The 19,361-nt window shown below is 43.3% G+C and overlaps 2 protein-coding genes across 18 annotated transcripts in view; both read left to right on the forward strand.

The window, feature by feature from the left end:
* Positions 1-7,451, forward strand: part of SEC31A (SEC31 homolog A, COPII component) — a 78,808-nt gene extending 71,357 nt beyond the window's left edge. For all 17 annotated transcript variants that reach the window (XM_075544113.1, XM_075544115.1, XM_075544116.1 and 14 more), the window contains 2 exons: positions 5,464-5,535; positions 6,841-7,451. In XM_075544113.1, coding sequence (XP_075400228.1) covers positions 5,464-5,535; positions 6,841-7,020 — 252 coding nt within the window. In that variant the 3' untranslated portion in view covers positions 7,021-7,451. The remainder of the gene's footprint in view (positions 1-5,463; positions 5,536-6,840) is intronic.
* A 2,301-nt stretch (positions 7,452-9,752) lies between these two features.
* Positions 9,753-11,182, forward strand: LOC142442794 (small integral membrane protein 11-like). The gene has a single exon (XM_075544132.1). It carries the CDS (start codon positions 10,855-10,857, stop codon positions 11,008-11,010), a length of 156 nt encoding a protein of 51 aa, XP_075400247.1. The 5' UTR covers positions 9,753-10,854; the 3' UTR covers positions 11,011-11,182.
* The last annotated feature ends 8,179 nt before the right edge of the window (positions 11,183-19,361 follow it).

Consider the following 19,361-nt stretch of genomic DNA (forward strand, 5'->3'; position numbering starts at 1 on the left):
TGTACCGTTAACCCTTTTCAGGAGTAGAAAGCCCCCCTACCCATTGGACTGGCTGGTAGTATCAAACTGCTTACCATGTGATTAACAGTGCAATTGTTACCCACTACATCATCAGGACGCCCTTTATTATTTATAAATTTATTGAAGCTTCATAACTCGATAGGAGATCGGCTTATCTCTGTTTTACAAATGACGGAATTAAGGCAAAGAGCCTTACAATGTTAAGGGCTACGATTTGAACCCAGACAGCTGGGCTGCAGAAAGCATGGCCTTAGGCACGATGCCGTATTGCCTCTCCGTGGTGTGCATCATGTTAGGCACATACATAAAACAGAGGCATATAAGAAACTAGGGTTTGGGCGTTGATTTTGAACTAATAACTTTGGACATGTCTTTAAAAATAGTTAAATGTTTTTGTTACTGAAGTTATACTAAAAGCAGCTGGTTTTACTTAGTAAAGATTCCTTCCTGTGTGTTAGCAACAACCCAACAAAGCCAGCCTTGTTTTAGTTGAAGTCCAAATTCTGCCAACACTTAATATGAAATATGTTTATTTAGAAACTGGCTACTTGTCTGCTTTAAAAACAGCTTCTGGGTTTTGCTGTTTCATCAAACGTTTTGAGTATTCTATGTGCTGCCTTCTGCTGGACTTGAAAGCAATCCCTTGTACTAGAAGTGTCAGAAAAGTAGAGGCAGAGAAAGAGTAACATAGCTGTGGTGTTCTAGGAGTAATGGAAAAATCAAGCCAGAAAACAGAGTGGCAAATGAAGCTGAAGACTAGATTTATAATATCCCACAACCCTCTCTGCATATGCTAAGTAGTCATTTGAAAATAGGGAAGTCCTATTAAGAATGTAGCAAAACTTTATTTATTCTTTGCTTATGAGTCAGTGTAGAGAAGTTGGGGGTACATAATGGTACATTACACTTTATGTAGCTCAATACATTTTAATTAAGCACATTTTTAATGCCGTTTTTGTGGTAAAATTGGTGCCTCGGCTGATATTTGGGTTGACTTATACTAGAGTATGTACGGTACTCAAGCAATCCCTGTGACTAGTTGGGGAGTTCTAATACCCTGTCCTGGTGCTCAAACGCCTTGAGATAGGGCTCCCCCTGGTGGCTAGGTGGGATTGCCATTGAGATAGACTGTAAGAGTTCCCTGTACAAAAATCTGTTTTAATCAATGGAGTAATTTTTACAGCATGTCTCTATTTTTTTTTTCTTCTTTTACATTTTATTAGGGACTCAAACAACTCTTACCACAATCCATACATATACATACATCAATTGTATAAAGCACATCCATACATTCCCTGCCCCAATCATTCTCAAGGCATTTGCTCTCCACTTAAGCCCCTTGCATCAGGTCCTCTTTTTTCCACCCCCCTCCCTCCCCATTCCCCCCTCCCTCGTATGCCCTTGGTAATTTATACATCGTTATTTTGTCATATCTTGCCCTATCCGGAGTCTCCCTTCCCCCCTTCTCTGCTGTCCCTCTCCCAGGGAAGAGGTCACATGTGGATCCTTGTAATCAGTTCCCCCTTTCCAACCCACTCACCCTCCACTCTCCCAGCATCGTCCCTCACACCCTTGGTCCTGAAGGTATCATCCACCCTGGATTCCCTGTACCTCCAACCCTCATATGTACCAGTGTACAGCCTCTGTCTTATCCAGCCCTGCAAGGTAGAATTCGGATCATGGTAGTTGTGGGGAGGAAGCATCCAGGATCTGGGGGAAAGCTGTGTTCTTCATCGATACTACCTCACACCCTAATTAACCCATCTCCTCTCCTAAACCCCTCTATGAGGGGATCTCCATTGGCCGACATGTCTCTATTTTTATTTTCATGTTACTTATGCCCATACAACACCAAGTAGCTTTGTAGCACAGTTTAGTATTTTATAGTAGTGTTTTAAAAAATTTTAACATTTTATTAGGGACTCAGACAACTCTTATCACAATCCATACATAACCTCAATTGTATAAAGCATATCTGTACATTCTTTGCCCTCATCATTTTCAAAGCATTTGCTCTTCACTTAAGCCCTTTGCATGAAGTCCTCTTTTTCCCCCTCCCTTCCTGCTCCCCCCTTCCTCATGAGCCCTTGATAATTTATAAATTATTATTTTGTAATATCTTTCCCTGATAGTAATATATCTTATGGCTGCATCTCTTCCTCTCTCTAGATACATTAGCCTTCTTTTCTCAAACATCAAGAGATATTTGGCATCAGAGACTGTGTTTTTTTCTTTCTTTTTTTAAAATCATTTTATTGGGGGCTCTTGTAGCTCTTGTAACAATCCATACATCCATGTTTCAAGCACATTTGTACATATGTTGCCATCATCCTTTTCAACATATTTTCTTTCTATTTGAGCCCTTGATATCAGCCCCTCATTTTTTCCTCGCCCTCCCTCATGTACCCTTGATAATTAATAAATTTTTTTTTTTTTTCATGTCTTATACTGACTGATGTCTCCCTTCACCCATGTTTCTGTTTGTCCCCCTGGGCAGGGGTGGGGGGCTGTCTCCCCCACCCACCCCCAACCTTCCCCATACCCTCATGATATGCCTATTCTCATTATTAGTCTGGAGGGGTTCATCTGTTCTGCAGGGGTTTATCTGTGTTGTGAGCTCTTAACTGTACCAGTGTACATGCTCTGGTCTAGCCAGATTTGTAAGGGAGAATTGGGATCATGATAGTGGGGGGGGGGGGGAGGAAGCATTAGAGAACTAGAGGAATGCTGTATGTTTCATTGGTGCTATACGGCACCCTGGCTGGCTCATCCTTCCTCATGACTCTGTATTTTCTTTTCTTACTACTTGTAACTCTTCCTGCGCTTAGTCTGCACTTCTCACTTCCTCACATTTCCAGGTTTCTGCTCAAATGTTACCTGGCCTTTTTCACCCATATAAAGTAAGTAACACCCACTCCCAGTGCTTTCAGCCCCTTTACCCTGACTCTGTCAACTTTCCTTTACTACCGACATAAAATATTTTGTTTATTTATTTTGAATCTTTTCTCCATCTACTGGAATGTGGAGCTCCTTGACATGCAAGCTGTGTACCAGCACCTGGCATATATACTTGGCACTAAATACTGGGGGAAAACAAATAGTGTTACTCTTAAACAATGGACATTTATCATTAATCATATTGTAATTGTAAAACTTTAAAAGTCATATTGTAATTAAAATAATTTTTAAAATAGTATTTTCATTTTGGAATAGTTTCCGCTTGCTATATGTATAGAGTGGCCATGAGTTAGAAATGGCTTGGTGGTAGTGGGTTTGGTTTAGTATAGTTATAGATTAGGCCAAAAAATGTACCAAATTTAATAGCTAATTTTACTATGCATACTAGCTGTCATAAGTAGTCAGAAGGTCATTCTTCTTCCCCTTTGTGCTTTAAAAGGGTACAAAGAGGCAATATGAAATATACCAAATGAATAAGTGTAAAGTTAGTATTTTTGAGACGTTAAAATAAGATTCCATAATTCACCTAGATGTTACCTTCTTACTAGAAGGTGTACTATTGTTTAGAAAATGGTGATGGCGATCTATGTACAAATATGCTTGTTATAATTGATGTATGGAGTGTTATAAGAACGTAAGAGCCCCAAATAAAAAGATTAATAATAAATAAATAAGAAGGTATACTGTACTGAAACCTTCTCTTCTGGTCTATAATGATTTATTGCTACCTCTAGATGATCTGTGGATCTAGTGCAGTTACACATACACATTTTGTCAAGTGAGCCTGCAATCCAACCAGCATCTCATTCCCCCTGAGCTCTGATTCAACACTGAGCTCTGTTGAATCCTTGGTTGGCATAAATGCTTAAGCTCTTTTTGTGTGTGTAAGAGAACTTTATATCAAGAAGTAATTATGTATCCATAAAAAATCCCAGCCCAGGCCAAAAGTTTGATGTTAGCTCATAAATTTGATATTAGCCCATGAATTCCTCTTCAGACTCATGCATTACATGTAATGATGCTGAAAGCAGGAAGATCACAGGCGCTGGGTGGAAAGTGCTGTGGATCCAATGGCAGTGGACACATCTCCAGGGCTCCTTGTGACTTGTCAACAGGAATGTGAATCAGAGAAGGGGGTGGGGTTTGAAGTTCCCAGAAGCCTCATGAGAAGGCCATGCCCACAAGGAGGGATCATCAGGCTGTGACACCTGATTGACAGGCTAGACTCCACTGCTTCATTTATTAAATTGACATGAAGTTGTGTAACTGCCACAGTTGCTTTTTTAAAAACAAAATCATTCTATTGGGGGCTCTTACAACATTCCATACATCAGTTGTATCAAGAATATTTGTACATATGTTGCGATCATTTTCTAAACACTTACTTTCGAGCCCTTGGTCTCAGCTCCTCTTAGACACCCCCCTCGTGTCCCCTTGATAAATTATAAATTATTATTTTCATATATTACTCCAACCACTGTTTCCTTTCAGCCATGTTACTGTTGTTCATCCCCATGGTGGGGGGATAGTGGTGGTGGTGGGAGGGATTATGCATCAATCACTGAGCTCAGTTCCCCCTTCCTCCCCTCCTCCCTGCACCTTCCTCCTACCCTGCTACTCGCATTTCTGTATCGCTACTCCCATTTCTGTTTCTGAGGGGTTTATCTGACCTGGGTTTCGTGCCTCATGAGCTCTTATCTGTACCAGTGCACATGCTCCAGTCTAGCCTGAACTGAAAGGCAGGACTGGAGTCATGATAATAGGGGGTGGAGAAGCCTCAAGGAACCAGAGGCATATTGTGTTTTCATCGGTGCTATACTGTTTCCTGGTAGACTCATGCCTTCCCTGTGACCATTCTGTGAGTGGATGTCCTGTGTCTGTAGATGGGTTTTGGGTCTCTGCTCTGACCCCCTCGTTCTCAACAATATGTTATTTTGTTATTGTTTTGGTTCTTCTGGTGAATGGTTAAATTCTTGACTCTTAATCTGAAGGCTAGCAGTTCAAATCCACCCAGGGGCTCTGTGGAAGAAAGGTCTGCCAGGCTACTTCAGAAAGATCATACCCATTTAAACCCGAGAACAGAGTTCTACACTGACAGGGGTTGCTATGCATCAGAACCAGTTTGAGGGCAACCTGGTTTGAGTTTTTTTTCCCTTTGTTCTCCCAAACCGTTTGCTGTTAACGTAGATTCTGATGCCATAGTAACCCTGTAGAACAGAGTGGAACTGCCCCTAGGTTGCCAAGGCTGATCTTTACGAGAGCAAATTGCCGCATCTTTCTTGTGTGCAGCAGGTGGTGGGCTCAAGCCATCGACTGTTTGGTTAGCCTTGTACTTAACTACTGTGCCTCCGTTCTTGGTCATGATTGCCTGCATTCTTTATAAAGTGAAATCTGCTCACGATTTTTATTTCAAGGTTAGTAAAATGAGAACAGAGCGTTATTTGGATGACAATGTTTAAATGGTCTGTTTTTCCTCTTCTACAGCAAACCAAGAGGAAGCTGGATGATGCCAGCAAACGTTTGGAGTTTCTCTATGATAAGCTTAGGGAGCAGACGGTAAGTTTGGGGGAAGGGAAGCTTTACAATAATGTTCTGTTCCTACTTGCTAGTCCAGAAGTGGCCCTACCTCTTAAAGAAAACATCCCATTCAGTATGCATGAGGGGAAGGTTGTCATCACCGTTACATGATGTGAGCTTGTTCTTTACATTGCATTCTTAGGGGATGAGAGAGTAGAACAGTATGACTGTGTGAGAGAGAAAGGAAGTATAATTGTAACCTTTCTGATAACAAATAACAATACAACTGGCCTGTGTCAACACCAAGGCCTGTGTCAACACCTCCTGCTTTAGATTTTAGCTCGTCCTCGAATCACGAAATCAGCTGGGAAGATCGTAGATACTTCCTAGAGACCAAATCTGAAATCTGTCTCAGAGTCTAAAACTCCTGATCCTTCCCTTGCACAGTAGCTGTGACACCAAAGCAAAGACGAGTAGCCACACGACGAACAGGCTAACGTGCTGTAACGGCGGCGGTGGCCGACACATGGATAGATGCACTGTGTCTGTCCTTTGTCCATGTCTCGCCATTTCTTCCTAGAATTGTTTTATTAATGAAAGCACTGGAGTCAGAACAAACCAGGACTGGACTCCATAATCCGTTCCCCACACCCGATCCTATCCCATAAGATAACTGAGCACTTCTCCCATGAAAGCTCATACGCAGTGATAGCAGTGCGGCCTCCCTGGAATAACGTGTTCTCTCTAAAGCATAGTGTGCATTCCAAGAAATGACACGCACCAAGAAGCTACAGGTGTTAGGAATTCCACAGGTGACAGAGTCACAAGAATCTGCTAAGAATTGGCGAGTTGAGTACATGGTGAGGTCTGGTGCCCTGCTAAATGGAAGTGGGCCAGATTTCCGAGTGATGTGACAGAGAGTCTTTAACCTCCTTCCTGGGTGCAAGGAAACTTTGAATGGGTTGGGGCGACACCAGAATAACTGAATTAAAACTGTTAAGTGAGGAAACATGACAGCTTGCGGTGAGGGAATACGGCCTTTGTTCAAAGGGTCTTCAGAAATTCACAGAAAAATGGAATTGACAGATAATGATATTTTTAATCTTTAAAACCTCTTATATGTATAATTCAAAAGTATTTTTAATGTAAATTTTTGTCATGGTCTGTAACCTCAGTATTGTTTGGCCGTAGAAGCTATTGTTCCTTAAGTACTAGCATAGGTTTATATGCATTGTTTTCATTATAAGCCTCATTTGGGTATCTGGGTCTAACGTTTATAAGGAGAGCTTATGGGAACTTCTTTTCTCAGTTTCATTATTTCTCTTGTTTCTACCTTTCTTTCAGCTGTCACCAACAATCGTCAGTGGTTTGCACAACATTGCAAGGAGCATTGAAACTCGGAACTACCCTGAAGGGTTGAGCATCCATACCCACATAGTCAGCACCAGCAACTTCAGTGAGACCTCCGCTTTCATGCCCGTTCTCAAAGTTGTTCTCACCCAAGCCAACAAGCTGGGTGTCTAAAAGGATAACATCACCCTTGCCAATATTGCCATTTCCAAAGATAGACGTTTAAAATGTTAACACATGGACCAAGTATCAGTCCTCACTCGGATGCTTCCACAGCAGCCGGTCAAGAGCATTTATACTGTTCCTGCAGATATATTCACCTTACAGCTGTCCAGGGCCTGGTGCTCCCCCCGCCCCCACCCCCACCCCCAGTTTTAATCTTCAGTTGCCCAGGATAATTTTCCTATTCTGCAAATAGTGTATTTCCTGGATTACATTTAGTGAGGTTTCCTAAAGTATTCTGATAAAAAATAGTTCTTTAAAGCACAGTATACTTTATGGGAAGAGCATCTGGTTGGTTGTTCATATAAGCAGAGCTAAAATGAAATTTCTTTCAGGTTCTCCCACCTCCCTCCATGTCACACAGATTAAAGGGTGTAATCCTATTTTTATGTGCATGTAGTCTCTCCTTTTTTAAAAAACAAACAACTGCTCACAGTTTCATGTCCCTGATTTTTGTGTTTTAGTTTACACTCTGGTCCTGATCAAATAATCAAAGAGCTGTGGATAGATTTTAGCAAATCAGAGTAAAAACTGGGCCCACTAGCTTTAAATAGCTATAGGAAAAGATTGAGCACTTTCATTCTGTAGAAAACATTCAACTTTATGTTTTAATAAATGTTTTCAATATTCTATTTGAGTTTTAAGATTGCATTGTCTACATTTTATAGTTAGATTCACTCACCTTTTAAAAAAATAACAAATGTATACTGAGGTTTAAGGTTAGAAAGAAACGTAGCCCAACCTCCTGAATCAAGCTAATTCCTCCCCCTTTTCTCCCCACCATTGGCTCTTTAAAGGGTCAGAAAGGGGCAGTCAGGGCATGTTTCAAGTTCTCATGTGGCTGCTAAGAAAAGCCAGGCATTCGTCAACTAGTTACCCTACCAAGGGACTTTCATATAATCTGTCATCACATAATGTAATAAACAAAAGGAAGTGGTTTCATAGAATCTTTTTTTTTTAAATTTTTAAAATATTTTTTCTCTTAATAAATTATTTTATTGGAGGCTTGTACAATCCTTACGACAATTCATACATACAGCCATTGTGTCAATCACATGTGTACATTTGTTGCCATCAGCATTCTCAAAACATTTTCTTTCTACTTGGGTCCTTGCTATCAGCTCCTCATTTTTCCCCTCCCTCCCAACCTCCTTCTTTCATGAGCCCTTCATAATTTATAAATTATTATTATTTTTCCTTGTCTTACACTGACCGATGTCTCCCTTCACCCACTTTTCTGTTGTCCATCCATCCCCCAGAGAGGGGGTTATATGTAGATCCTTGTAATCAATTCTCCCTTTCTTCCCCACCTTCCCCCTTACCCTCCTGGTATCTCTACTCATAATTGGGAGGGGTTTATCTGTCCTGAATTTCCTGAGTTTCCAGCTCTGATCTGTACCAGTGTGCATCCTCTAGTCCAGCCGGATTTTTAAGGTAGAATTGGGATCATGATAGTGGGGGGTGGGGAAGGAAGCATTAAAGAGCTAGAGGAAAGTTGTATGTTTTTTTTTTTAAGTTGTATGTTTCATCGGTGCTACACTGCACCCTGATTGACTTGTCTTCTCCCTGTGACCCTTCCGTAAGCGGATATCCAGTTGCCTACAGATGGGCTTTGGGTCTCCACTTTGCACTCCCCTTCATTCACAATGATAATATTTTTTGTTCTTCGATGCCTGGTTTCGTAAAATCTGAGGAGAATTAGATTCTAATTGTTTCCCCCCCTCTATACAGTCAGTAAGAAAATTAGAATACAGCTAACTAGAATACACTGTGTGGCCATGTGCAGATAGTGTTTTGAAGAGTGAGAATAATTCATTATTTTCTTCTACAAACAGGCTAAGGCAGTTTACAAAAACAGCCCAATTCCCTCTGCTGAGGTTTCATAAAAGAAACCACCTTGTAAAAATCTAGTTTTCAACCCATAGTGACTGCAGGTAATGGAGGAGGGCTGCCCCAAAGGGTTATTGATGCAGTTATCTTATGAGACCAGCTAGTCTCCAGGTCTCTCTCCCACAGAGCCTCTGGCCAAACTCTGAGGTAGCAGCTGAGTGCTTAAGCCACCAAGGCTCTTAAAAATTAATCAAGTCCGTTTTAACAGATGTTAGAGTAGTATTTTTAACCCGTAGAAGGTACTTGATAGCGCCTGAGTCCTAGAGTCTGAGAACTGGAATGACTGAGCTTGCTCGTGAATCTCCACTACTCACTGAAAGGGCAACTGCCCTGTTGAATCTGACCTTGGAACTGTGTTGTCAGTCTAAGGCCCTGTCTGAACCGGCAGCTGGCCTCCTGGAATTACTTCACTCATAACCTTCTAGTCAGGATTTCCGTATGGCTTCACTCTCACCTCAACTTGGCAGTGGCTTCACTGGTTTCACTTACAAAGAAACAAATTCCTAAAACATAAGAGACCCAAGTAGGTGGCAGTGGAACCACATGTGAGTAGCTGTTATCTCCCCCTTTTCAATACACCATTGTGATTTTTTTTCAGTGGTGGAGTTATTTCTCCCCGATGCTTATAACTTTGGAGAAATTTCATATACTGTAATAAGGTAAGATGAGCTGGTTCTAAGAGTTCTATTTCTGAAGTATGATGATATTTACAGAGAATACTTTGTTTCTCAAAAGAAAAGCTTTTGTCAATAGAGAAAAAATTAGAACTTGATACCATAAATATATCTCCTTAATGTTTTAAACTTGGAAAAAGGTATTCTGGCTCATACTCTCTATTTTACCTCTCTGTCTTATAATTCATTGCAGTGGCCACATGGAGCTCTCAGACAATCTTCCTGCTTGAGGAAGTTAACAGAAGTGCTCAGAGGAGAGGTGTTCAGTTAGGGCATGTTAGGAAGTTCTTTGAGGGCTGCTAATAAATGCCCATAGGCTAGGGCATGCCACTCTGCAATAAGCCTCAAACCAAAGGCACTCAGATCCTCCAATTAATTGTCCAGGGACATCCTACTCCACAAGCCAGGCCCCTGCTCCAGAGCACTCAGTTTTGCTTCTCTCTGAGCTGGGAAGCCTACCATTCTGTCTCATACTCTGGTTCCTGCTTCTGTTGAGCATTTGCCTCTCTTCAGACGTCAAAGCTGCCTTCAGGATCAAGATGGCTCACTGCGCAGGGATCTCGGTCCAGAGCAGTGGTTCTCAACCTCCCCAATGCCACAACCCTTTCATACACCTCCTCATGGTGTGGTGACCCCCCAACTAAAATTATTTTCCTTGCTACTGCATAACTGTAATTTTGCTTCTGTTATGAATTGGGCGACCCCTGTGAAAGGGTCATTCAACCCCCAAAGGGGTCGCAACCTACATGTTGAGAACCACTGCTCCTGGGGCCGCATGTCGTTCCTGGTTTTTGTGGTAGGGAGAAGCCGCCTGCTGCTTCTCAGAGGGCTCATTATAAACCCAGAGGGATGGCGATGACAGTGAAGCCTGTTACAGATGAATCCTCTCACTGTCTCCCCCATCTTCTTACCCAGGAAAAGGCTGTTTAGTAGGAGTTACAGACTGGCGAGAAGAGCCGCATTAAATAATTGACCACATCTGCAGAAACCTTTAGAGTCCATCCCTGCAGAACTCAGAAATTTCTGTTATAAGGCTATTTTTTTTCTTTTTTTAAAAAAAAACTTTTATGATGGCGGGAGGCGAGGTTAGTGTGCCCACCCAGCACTGCACCTCCAGCCGCCAGGAACCAGCAGCGTGACCTAGCCTCCCAGCCACCGCCCGCCTGATGAGCTCGCTGGAGTCTGCCTGCACCAGGGAAGCCTGACTCCCAGCTGCTCCAGCATGAACTGGAAGGTCCTCGAGCATGTGCCCGTGCTGCTGTATATTTTGGCAGCAAAGTTATTGATCCTCTGCCTGGCGTTTGCCGGAGTCAAGATATACCAGAGGCGGAGACTGGAAGCAAAACTACACAGGCTGGAGGCTGAAAGGAAAACGTAGTCGGCGAAGAAAGAAAACTGAAGGCGGGGAAGCCCACGGTCTGTGGCCCTATTTTGCCGTTTAAATGTCAGCTCTGGTGGACGCCAGCTGAGAAGAAAGAAGACTTAATTATTGAATGACGTGTCAGAATAAACTCCCAGCCATTTAAACTTAAAAAAAAAAAAACTTTTATTGGGGGCTCTTTTTTTTTTTTAACATTTGATTAGGGGCTCATACAACTCATCACAATCCATACATATACATACATCAATTGTATAAAGCACATCTGTACATTCTTTGCCCTAATCATTTTCAATGCATTTGCTCTCCACTTAAGCCCTTTGCATCAGGTCCTCTTTCCCCCCCTCCCCTCCCCCCCCCTCATGAGCCCTTGATAATTTATAGATTGTTATTTTGTCATATCTTGCCCTATCCGGAGTCTCCCTTCCCCCCCTTCTCTGCCGTCCATCTCCCAGGGAGGAGGTCACATGTGGATCCTTGTAGTCGGTTCCCCTTTTCCAACCCACTCACCCTCTACTTTCTAAGTATCTCCCCTCACACCTCTGGTCCTGAAGGTATCATCCACCCTGGATTCCCTGTGCCTCCAGCTCCCATATGCACCAGTGTACAACTTCTGCCCTATCCAGTCCTGCAAGGTAGAATTCGGATCATGGTAGTTGGGGGGAGGAAGCATCCAGGTTCTGGGGGAAAGCTGTGTTATTCATAGGTACTACATCGCACCTTGACTGACCCATCTCCTCTCCTAAACCCCTCTGTGAGGGGATTTCCATTGGCCGACAAATGGGCTTTGGGTCTCCACTCTGCACTTCCCCCTTCATTCGCTATGGTATGATGCCTTATACCTCACTATGCATGATGCCTTATAACTGGTCCCTTTGGCACCTCATAATCGCACAGGCTGGTGTGCTTCCATGTGGGCTTTGTTGCTTCTGAGCTAGATGGCCGCTTGTTCACCTTCAAGCCTTTAAGACCCCAGACACTATATCTTTAAATAGCCGGGCACCATCAGCTTTCTTCTCCACATTTGCTTATGCACCCATTTGTCTTCAGCGATCGTATCATGGAGGTGTGCAGCCAATGATATGATTTTTTGTTCTTTGATGCCTGATAACATCCCTTTGGGACCACATGATCACACAGGCTGGTGTGTTCTTCCATGTGGGCTTTGTTACTTCTGAGCTAGATGGCCGCTTGTTTATCTTCAAGCCTTTAAGACCCCAGACACTATCTCTTTTGATAGCCGGGCACCATCAGCTTTCTTCAGCACATTTACTTGTTCACCTGCTTTGGCTTCAGCAATTGTATTGTTAGGGTGAGCATCGTAGAGTGCCAGTTTAATAAAAGAAAGTATTCATGCATTGAGGGAGTGCTTGATTAGAGGCCCAAGGTCCTTCCGCCACCTTAATACTAAACTTATAGACACTTAGATCTATTTCCCCATCCTCATATATATATATATATATATATATATATATATATATATATATATATATATATATATTTGCATGTACATGTCTTTGTATAAATGCCCTTTGACTCCTAGCTCTTTCCTCCATGTCCCTTGACTTTCCTCCTGCCCCACTACCATGTTCCATCCCCATCTGGGCTATAGCTATACTTTTTTTTTTTTTTAGATATATACTCTTCTTTATGTAACCTTACCCATGATCATTCCCTACCAGGCCTGCTACTCCCCCCTCACCACCAGTTTGGATCCCATGTTGTTCCCCTGTCCCTGGGTTTGTTAACACCACTTCCTTACCCCCCCCCCACCTCCCCCTATCCCAAGTCCCCCCGGAACGGTCGGTCCTGTTGTTTTTCCTCCAGATAGTTCATCCAGCCTGTTTTATTTAGACAGACCTGTGGAGACAATAACATGCACGAAAACAAGACAGAGGAAAACAAAGCAACAGTATACAACCAGACAACAAAACAACAACAAACTACTGACAACAAAACACATCAAGAAAGAAAATCTTGTAGTTAGTTCAAGGATCCAGTCTATTGGGGGACCATGCCCTGGCCCCAAAGTCCACTCTCAGTATTCCCTGGGGACCTTGCTGCTCCATTTCCTTGCTGTTCCGCTGCACTCCCCCAATGCTTTATATAAGGCTACTTTTATATGATGGTAAATCTAAAAGTATTACTACAGAAACCACTATTAAACCAAAATACCATAGAAATCACTATTAAACCAAAATATAACACTGTGAAGCAGTGTCTCGATTCAGTGCCCACCTAAGCCTGTGTACGTGTGAATGCAGTGTTTCTGTCAATCTAGCCCTTCTCAGGAAGTCTGTCACGTCCAAACAGCAGCTTGGGCAGGTTCGAGGCTCGCAAAGCGTGTTCTTGCGTTCCTTTTTATTGGTCTTTGAGTTTGGGGAACAGATGTTAGAAGAGGCAAGATCAGGCTTGTAAGCTGGGTAAGAGGTTTCCCAGGGAAATTCTGATGGGACAGCCCTTACTGCCCTTGAGGAGTAAGCAGGTACATTGTCATGGGGGTTGGGGGAGCAGTCCTCAGCATAACTTTTCTGGCCTAACAAGCCCCTTTAATTGTCCTTTGGTCTTCAAGAAAAGATTAACCCTCTGGAATCTCAAAAAATAGTCACCATGGCCTTATTTTTTTCTTTTAACTTTTTGTGATTTGAGTTAAGGTTTATAGAGCAAATCTATTTTCCATTAAAAAATACATACACATTTTGTTTTATATCACTGACTGCAATCAACAGTGTAACATCACTTCTCCCCCTTTACTTCCTATGTTTCTATTTTTATCCCTCTTCCTCTCCTAACCCTTCTGAATTTTCACCATAACCTGCCTGAAAGTAATGGATCCCATCTGTGAAGTCACCGTTGTCATTGAACTTGCTCTGTAGGTTGAGTTGGTAATCTAAGATTTGTCTCAGGATGACTTCCATGACAGGGTCACAATAGCTTTGGCCTTGCTTGACACACTTAAAAAAGGACCTGCCTTTTGAACTAGCTTATCTTTGTGCTACACTTTTGGCACCCTTCAAACCAAAAGCTGCTTCAGGCCCAGTTGTTTGCCTAACGTTGAAATGCGCAACCACGTGAAACCCCAGCTTCCGTCGTTTTCGCATCGGTGGTTATCGATGGTCTTAACTCTCAGCTCATCTTGGCGGTCTTCCCAGTTGTCCTTAAAATGATCCAGCTATAGACTTTTGCTTTGGTTTTAGTGAAGCAGAATTTCCTTACTTGTTGCAAAGTTTCAATAATTTGGGAAGATTGCCCCCTTGAGTTTTGTTAAAAATTTTTGTATTAGTCCTGGCCTCCAAATTTTTTTTCTTCATGACACAGTCCCCTTAAAAAAGAATTTAAGAGAACTTGTTTGCAGCCATTCACTGATCCCAGAGACATGTTTAAGTTTGGAATGAAAGTAAGGGAACACTGGTAGCAAAATCTTTTATCTGCTGGTGGTGGTTAGGTGGTTGAGTGGCTTCCAACTCATAGCAACCCTGTGTGCACCAGAAGGAAATATGGCCCAGGCTGCGCTACCCTCACCATGGTTATGTTCGAGCCCACTGTTGCAGCCCATCTTTTAAAAATTATTATTAATCATTATATTGGCAGGCTCTTAAAAATCTCATAACAACCCATCACTCAATTGTATTAAGCACACTTGTACGTATATTACCATCAACATTCCCAAAACAATGGCTTTCTACTTGAGCCCTTGCTATTAGTTTTCTTCCCCTCCCTCCCCTACACTCCCACCTTTGTGAATATTTGATCAATTATATATTATTGTTATTTCATATCTTACATTGTCCGTTGTCTCCCTTCACCCACATTTCTGTTATTCATTTGCCTGGGGGGCAGCTCTATATCCAACTTTGTGACAGGTTCCTCCATTACCCCCTTCGTCCCCCACCATCCCCCTACCCTCATGGTGTCAATACTCCCACTATAGCTCAGGGGTTTATCTGTCCTGGATTCCATGTGTCGAGAGCTCTTATCTGGACCAATATGTGTACTCACTCCAGTCTAGCTGGATTTGTTAGGTAGAACTGGGTTGTGGTGGAGGGAGAAAGCATTCAGGAACTAGAGGAATGATGTGTTTCTTCGGTGCTCTACTGTACCCTGGTTGAATCGTCCCTTCCTTATAACCCTTCAGTGGAGGGATATCCAACTGTCTACAGATGGGATTTAGGTCTCCACTCCAACCCCCCTCTTTTGCATCGATATAATTGTTTCTTTTGGATCTTTTGATACCTGATGCTGTCGACACGTTGTGATCACACAGGCTGGTGTGCTACTTCCATGTGGGCTTAGTTGCTTCCTTGCTGGATAGCCACTTCTTTAACTTCAGGATTTTTTTTATTTTTATTTTTATTTTTTTTTGATACTTTATTATTTTATTTATTTATTTTTTTAACGATTTATTGGGGCTCATACAATTCTTTTCACAGTTCATATATATACATACATCAATTGTATAAAGCACATCTGTACAGTCTTTGCCCTAATCATTTTTTTTCTCTTTTCTTCTTTTACATTTTATTAGGGACTCATACAACTCTTACCACAATCCATACATATACATACATCAATTGTATAAAGCACATCCATACATTCCCCGCCCCAATCATTCTCAAGGCATTTGCTCTCCACTTAAGCCCCTTGCATCAGGTCCTCTTTTTTTCCCCTCCTCCCTCCCCCTCCCCCCCTCCCTCATATGCCCTTGGTAATTTATACATCGTTGTTTTGTCATATCTTGCCCTATCCGGAGTCTCCCTTCCCCCCTTCTCTGCTGTCCCTCCCCCAGGGAAGAGGTCACATGTGGATCCTTGTAATCAGTTCCCCCTTTCCAACCCACTCACCCTCCACTCTCCCAGCATCGTCCCTCACACCCTTGGTCCTGAAGGTATCATCCACCCTGGATTCCCTGTACCTCCAACCCTCATATGCACCAGTGTACAGCCTCTGTCCTATCCAGCCCTGCAAGGTAGAATTCGGATCATGGTAGTTGGGGGGAGGAAGCATCCAGGATCCAGGGGAAAGCTGTGTTCTTCATCGATACTACCTCACACCCTAATTAACCCATCTCCTCTCCTAAACCCCTCTATGAGGGGATCTCCATTGGTCGACACTTGGGCCTTGGGTCTCCACTCTGCACTTCCCCCTTCATTTAATATGATATATATATACATATACATACATACATATATACATTACATATACACATATATACACATACATACACACCCTTATATCTTTTTTTTTTGCATGATGCCTTATACCTGGTCCCTTGGGCACCTCGTGATCGCACTGGCCGGTGTGCTTCTTCCATGTGGACTTATTTGCTTCTGAGCTAGATGGCCGCTTGTTCACCTTCAAGCCTTTAAGACCCCAGACACTATCTCTTTTGATAGCCGGGCACCATCAGCTTTCTTCACCACATTTGCTTATGCACCCATTTGTCTTCAGCGATCCTATCATGGAGGTGTGCAGTCAATGATATGATTTTTTGTTCTTTGATGCCTGGTAACTGATCCCTTTGGGACCACTCGCTCACTCAGGCTGGTGTGTTCTTCCATGTGGACTTTGTTGCTTCTGAGCTAGATTGCCGCTTGTTTATCTTCAAGCCTTTAAGACCCCAGTCACTATCTCTTTTGATAGCCGGGCACCATCAGCTTTCTTCACCACATTTACTTGTTCACCCATTTTGGTTCCAGCCGTTGTGTCGGGAGAGTGAGCATCATAGAGTTCCAATTTAATAAAAGAAGGCATTCATGCATTGAGGGAGTGTTTGAGTAGAGGCCCAAGGTCCTTCCGCCACCTTAATACTTGACCTATAAATATAGACACATAGATCTATTTCCCCATCCTCCTATATATATTTGCATGTACATGTCTTTGTCTAGACCTCCATGAATGCCCTTTGACTCCTAGCTCTTTCCTCCGTCTCCCCCGACTCCCCTCCTGCCCCACCACCATGCTTCATCGCCACCTGGGCTAGAGTATACCTCCTCTCTAAGCAACCCCACCCCTGATCATTTCCCAGCAGGCCTGCCACTCCCACTTCTCTACCATTTGGGGTCCCATGTTTTTCCCTTGTCCCTGGGTTTGTTAACACCACTTCCTTACCCCCCCTACCCCCCCCACCCCAAGTCCCCCCAAAACTGTCGGTCCCGTTGTTTTTCCTCCAGATAGTTCATCCAGCCTGTCCTATTCAGACAGACCTGTGTAGTCACTAACATGCACAAAAACTAGACAGAGGAAAACAAAGCAACAGTATACAACCAGACAACAAAACAACAAAAACAAACCACTGACAAAGAACAGAATAAAACAGTTCACAAGAGAAAAGCTTGTAGTTAGTTCAGGGATCGTTTGCTGGCCCTTAGGAGTGTTTTCCAGTCCAGTCTGTTGGGGCACCACGCCCTGGCCCCGAAGTCCACTTTCAGCATTCCCTGGGGACCTTGCCACTCCATTCCCTTGCTGTTCCGCTGCACTCCCCCAGTGATTTGCCTCGGTGTGGTGGGATCAGGTCAGGTGCAATTCCCACACTGTGTCTCCGGTGCTGTCCCCTGTATCGCCCTTAGTCACTGAGGGGCATCATGTCTCATAGTGGGGCCAGCCATGTTGTTCTCTCTGTGGACTGGCTGCTCTACTCAGGAACATCATCATCACGGCCTGGTGGGCCAGGCTGTGCTCCACTCTCTCCTCCTGCCCCTTCATCTGCTCCCGTGTGCTCTGATCAAATATGTCCATCTCCCAGAGCTGCAGAGTCAATGTCGTCCTTTGGAAAAAATGTTTTTCGGGGGAGGGGCAGGAATCCACTTAATTTATGGTGCTGGGGCCAGCCTCCCAGACCTCTCCACCGGTTCCCTCCTCCACACCGGGATATTGCGTTCACACCTTGCGACACTGGGTTGAAGTCTGGTCCCACTTTCCCTGTGGAGATATAAACAATACCCTCCCCTTGGGTGGATTAATGCCCTATGACCCCACTACCCTTTTCTTCCTTGTATTTATCCTTTTGTTTTCCTTTCCCCACCTCCTCCACCATTGTCTACCATGTACATCCCTGGTTTTTTTTAAAAAAGCAAAAGTGGCACAGGGAAAAAAGCTACTATATACAAACATTTTAGGGGTGAAGACGGGGTAGTAGTATGAACTTCAGGATTTTAAGACCACAGACACACTCTCTTCTAATAGCCTGGTATCATCAGCTTTCTTCACCACATTTGCTTATGCACCCATTTTGTCTTCAGCAGTTGTGTCGGGAAGGTGAATATCAAAGAGTGCCAGGTTTTTAGAACAAAGTGTTCTGTGCTAAGGGAGGCCTTGAGTAGAGGCCCAAAGTCTGTCTGCTATCTTAATGCTTAACATATAAATATATGTACATTGGCCTCTATCCCTATCTTTGTAAATATGTTTCCATAACAACATGTCTATAGCTGTACAAATAGCATTTGCTTCTTAGTTCTTTCCTCTATTTCAGTGGTTCTCAACCTTCCTAATACCATAACCTTTTTTTTAAAAAACATTTTATTAGGGGCTCATATAACTTATCACAATCCATACATATACATACATCAATTGTATATGCCATAACCTTTTAATACAGTTCCTCATGTTGTGGAGACCCCCCAACCATAAAATTATTTTCATCGCTACTTCATAACTGTAATTTTGCTATTGTTACGAATAGGGTGACCCCTATGAAAGGGTCATCCGACCCCCCCAAAGGGGTCATGATCCATAGATTGAGAACTACTGTTCTATTTCCCTTCACCTTCCTCCTGTCCCACTATGATGCTTACCTTCCGTCTGGCTCTTCCTAATTCCTCTCAGATACATTGTCCTTGATCAAACCTCACCAGGCTTTATACGCCCTCCTTGCCATCAATTTTATTTCTCTTGTTCCCTTGTCCCTGAGTCCTGTCCCCTTGGGACCCCCAGTCCTGTTGCTTCTTCCTCGTGACTATTTGTCCTGCCTATCTTATATAGATAGACATAAGTGAAAGAAAAGAAACAACTTGATAAATGTTCCAGGTCTGTCTGCTGACCCTTATGAGTGTTTTCCGTTCGTGTCTGGTGAGGTGCCAAGCTCTGTCCCCCGAGTCAGAACTCTATTTTCAGGATTCCTCGAGACTTTGTTACTTTGCTCCCTTTGCTGCTCTGTTGCATTACCCACGCGTTTCTCCCACTGTGCCCGGGGCAGACCGGGCGCACTCCACACAGTGTCTGCAGTGCTGTCCCCGTAGCATTGTGGGTCAGTGAGGGAATCTCCTGTCTTGTGTGTAGTCCGGCTTTGTGGGTTCTCTCTGTGCATTGGCTGCTCCGAGCAAGCTTGGTGGGCCATGATGAGGTTCTCTCTCTCA

This window comes from Tenrec ecaudatus, chromosome 3 (assembly GCF_050624435.1).
Source record: "Tenrec ecaudatus isolate mTenEca1 chromosome 3, mTenEca1.hap1, whole genome shotgun sequence".
NCBI classification, from domain to species: domain Eukaryota; kingdom Metazoa; phylum Chordata; class Mammalia; order Afrosoricida; family Tenrecidae; genus Tenrec; species Tenrec ecaudatus.

What these genes read in the sequence shown, in the direction of transcription:
- LOC142442794 (XM_075544132.1), top strand. Translation starts at nt 10,855, where the DNA reads ATGAACTGGAAGGTCCTCGAGCATGTGCCCGTGCTGCTGTATATTTTG.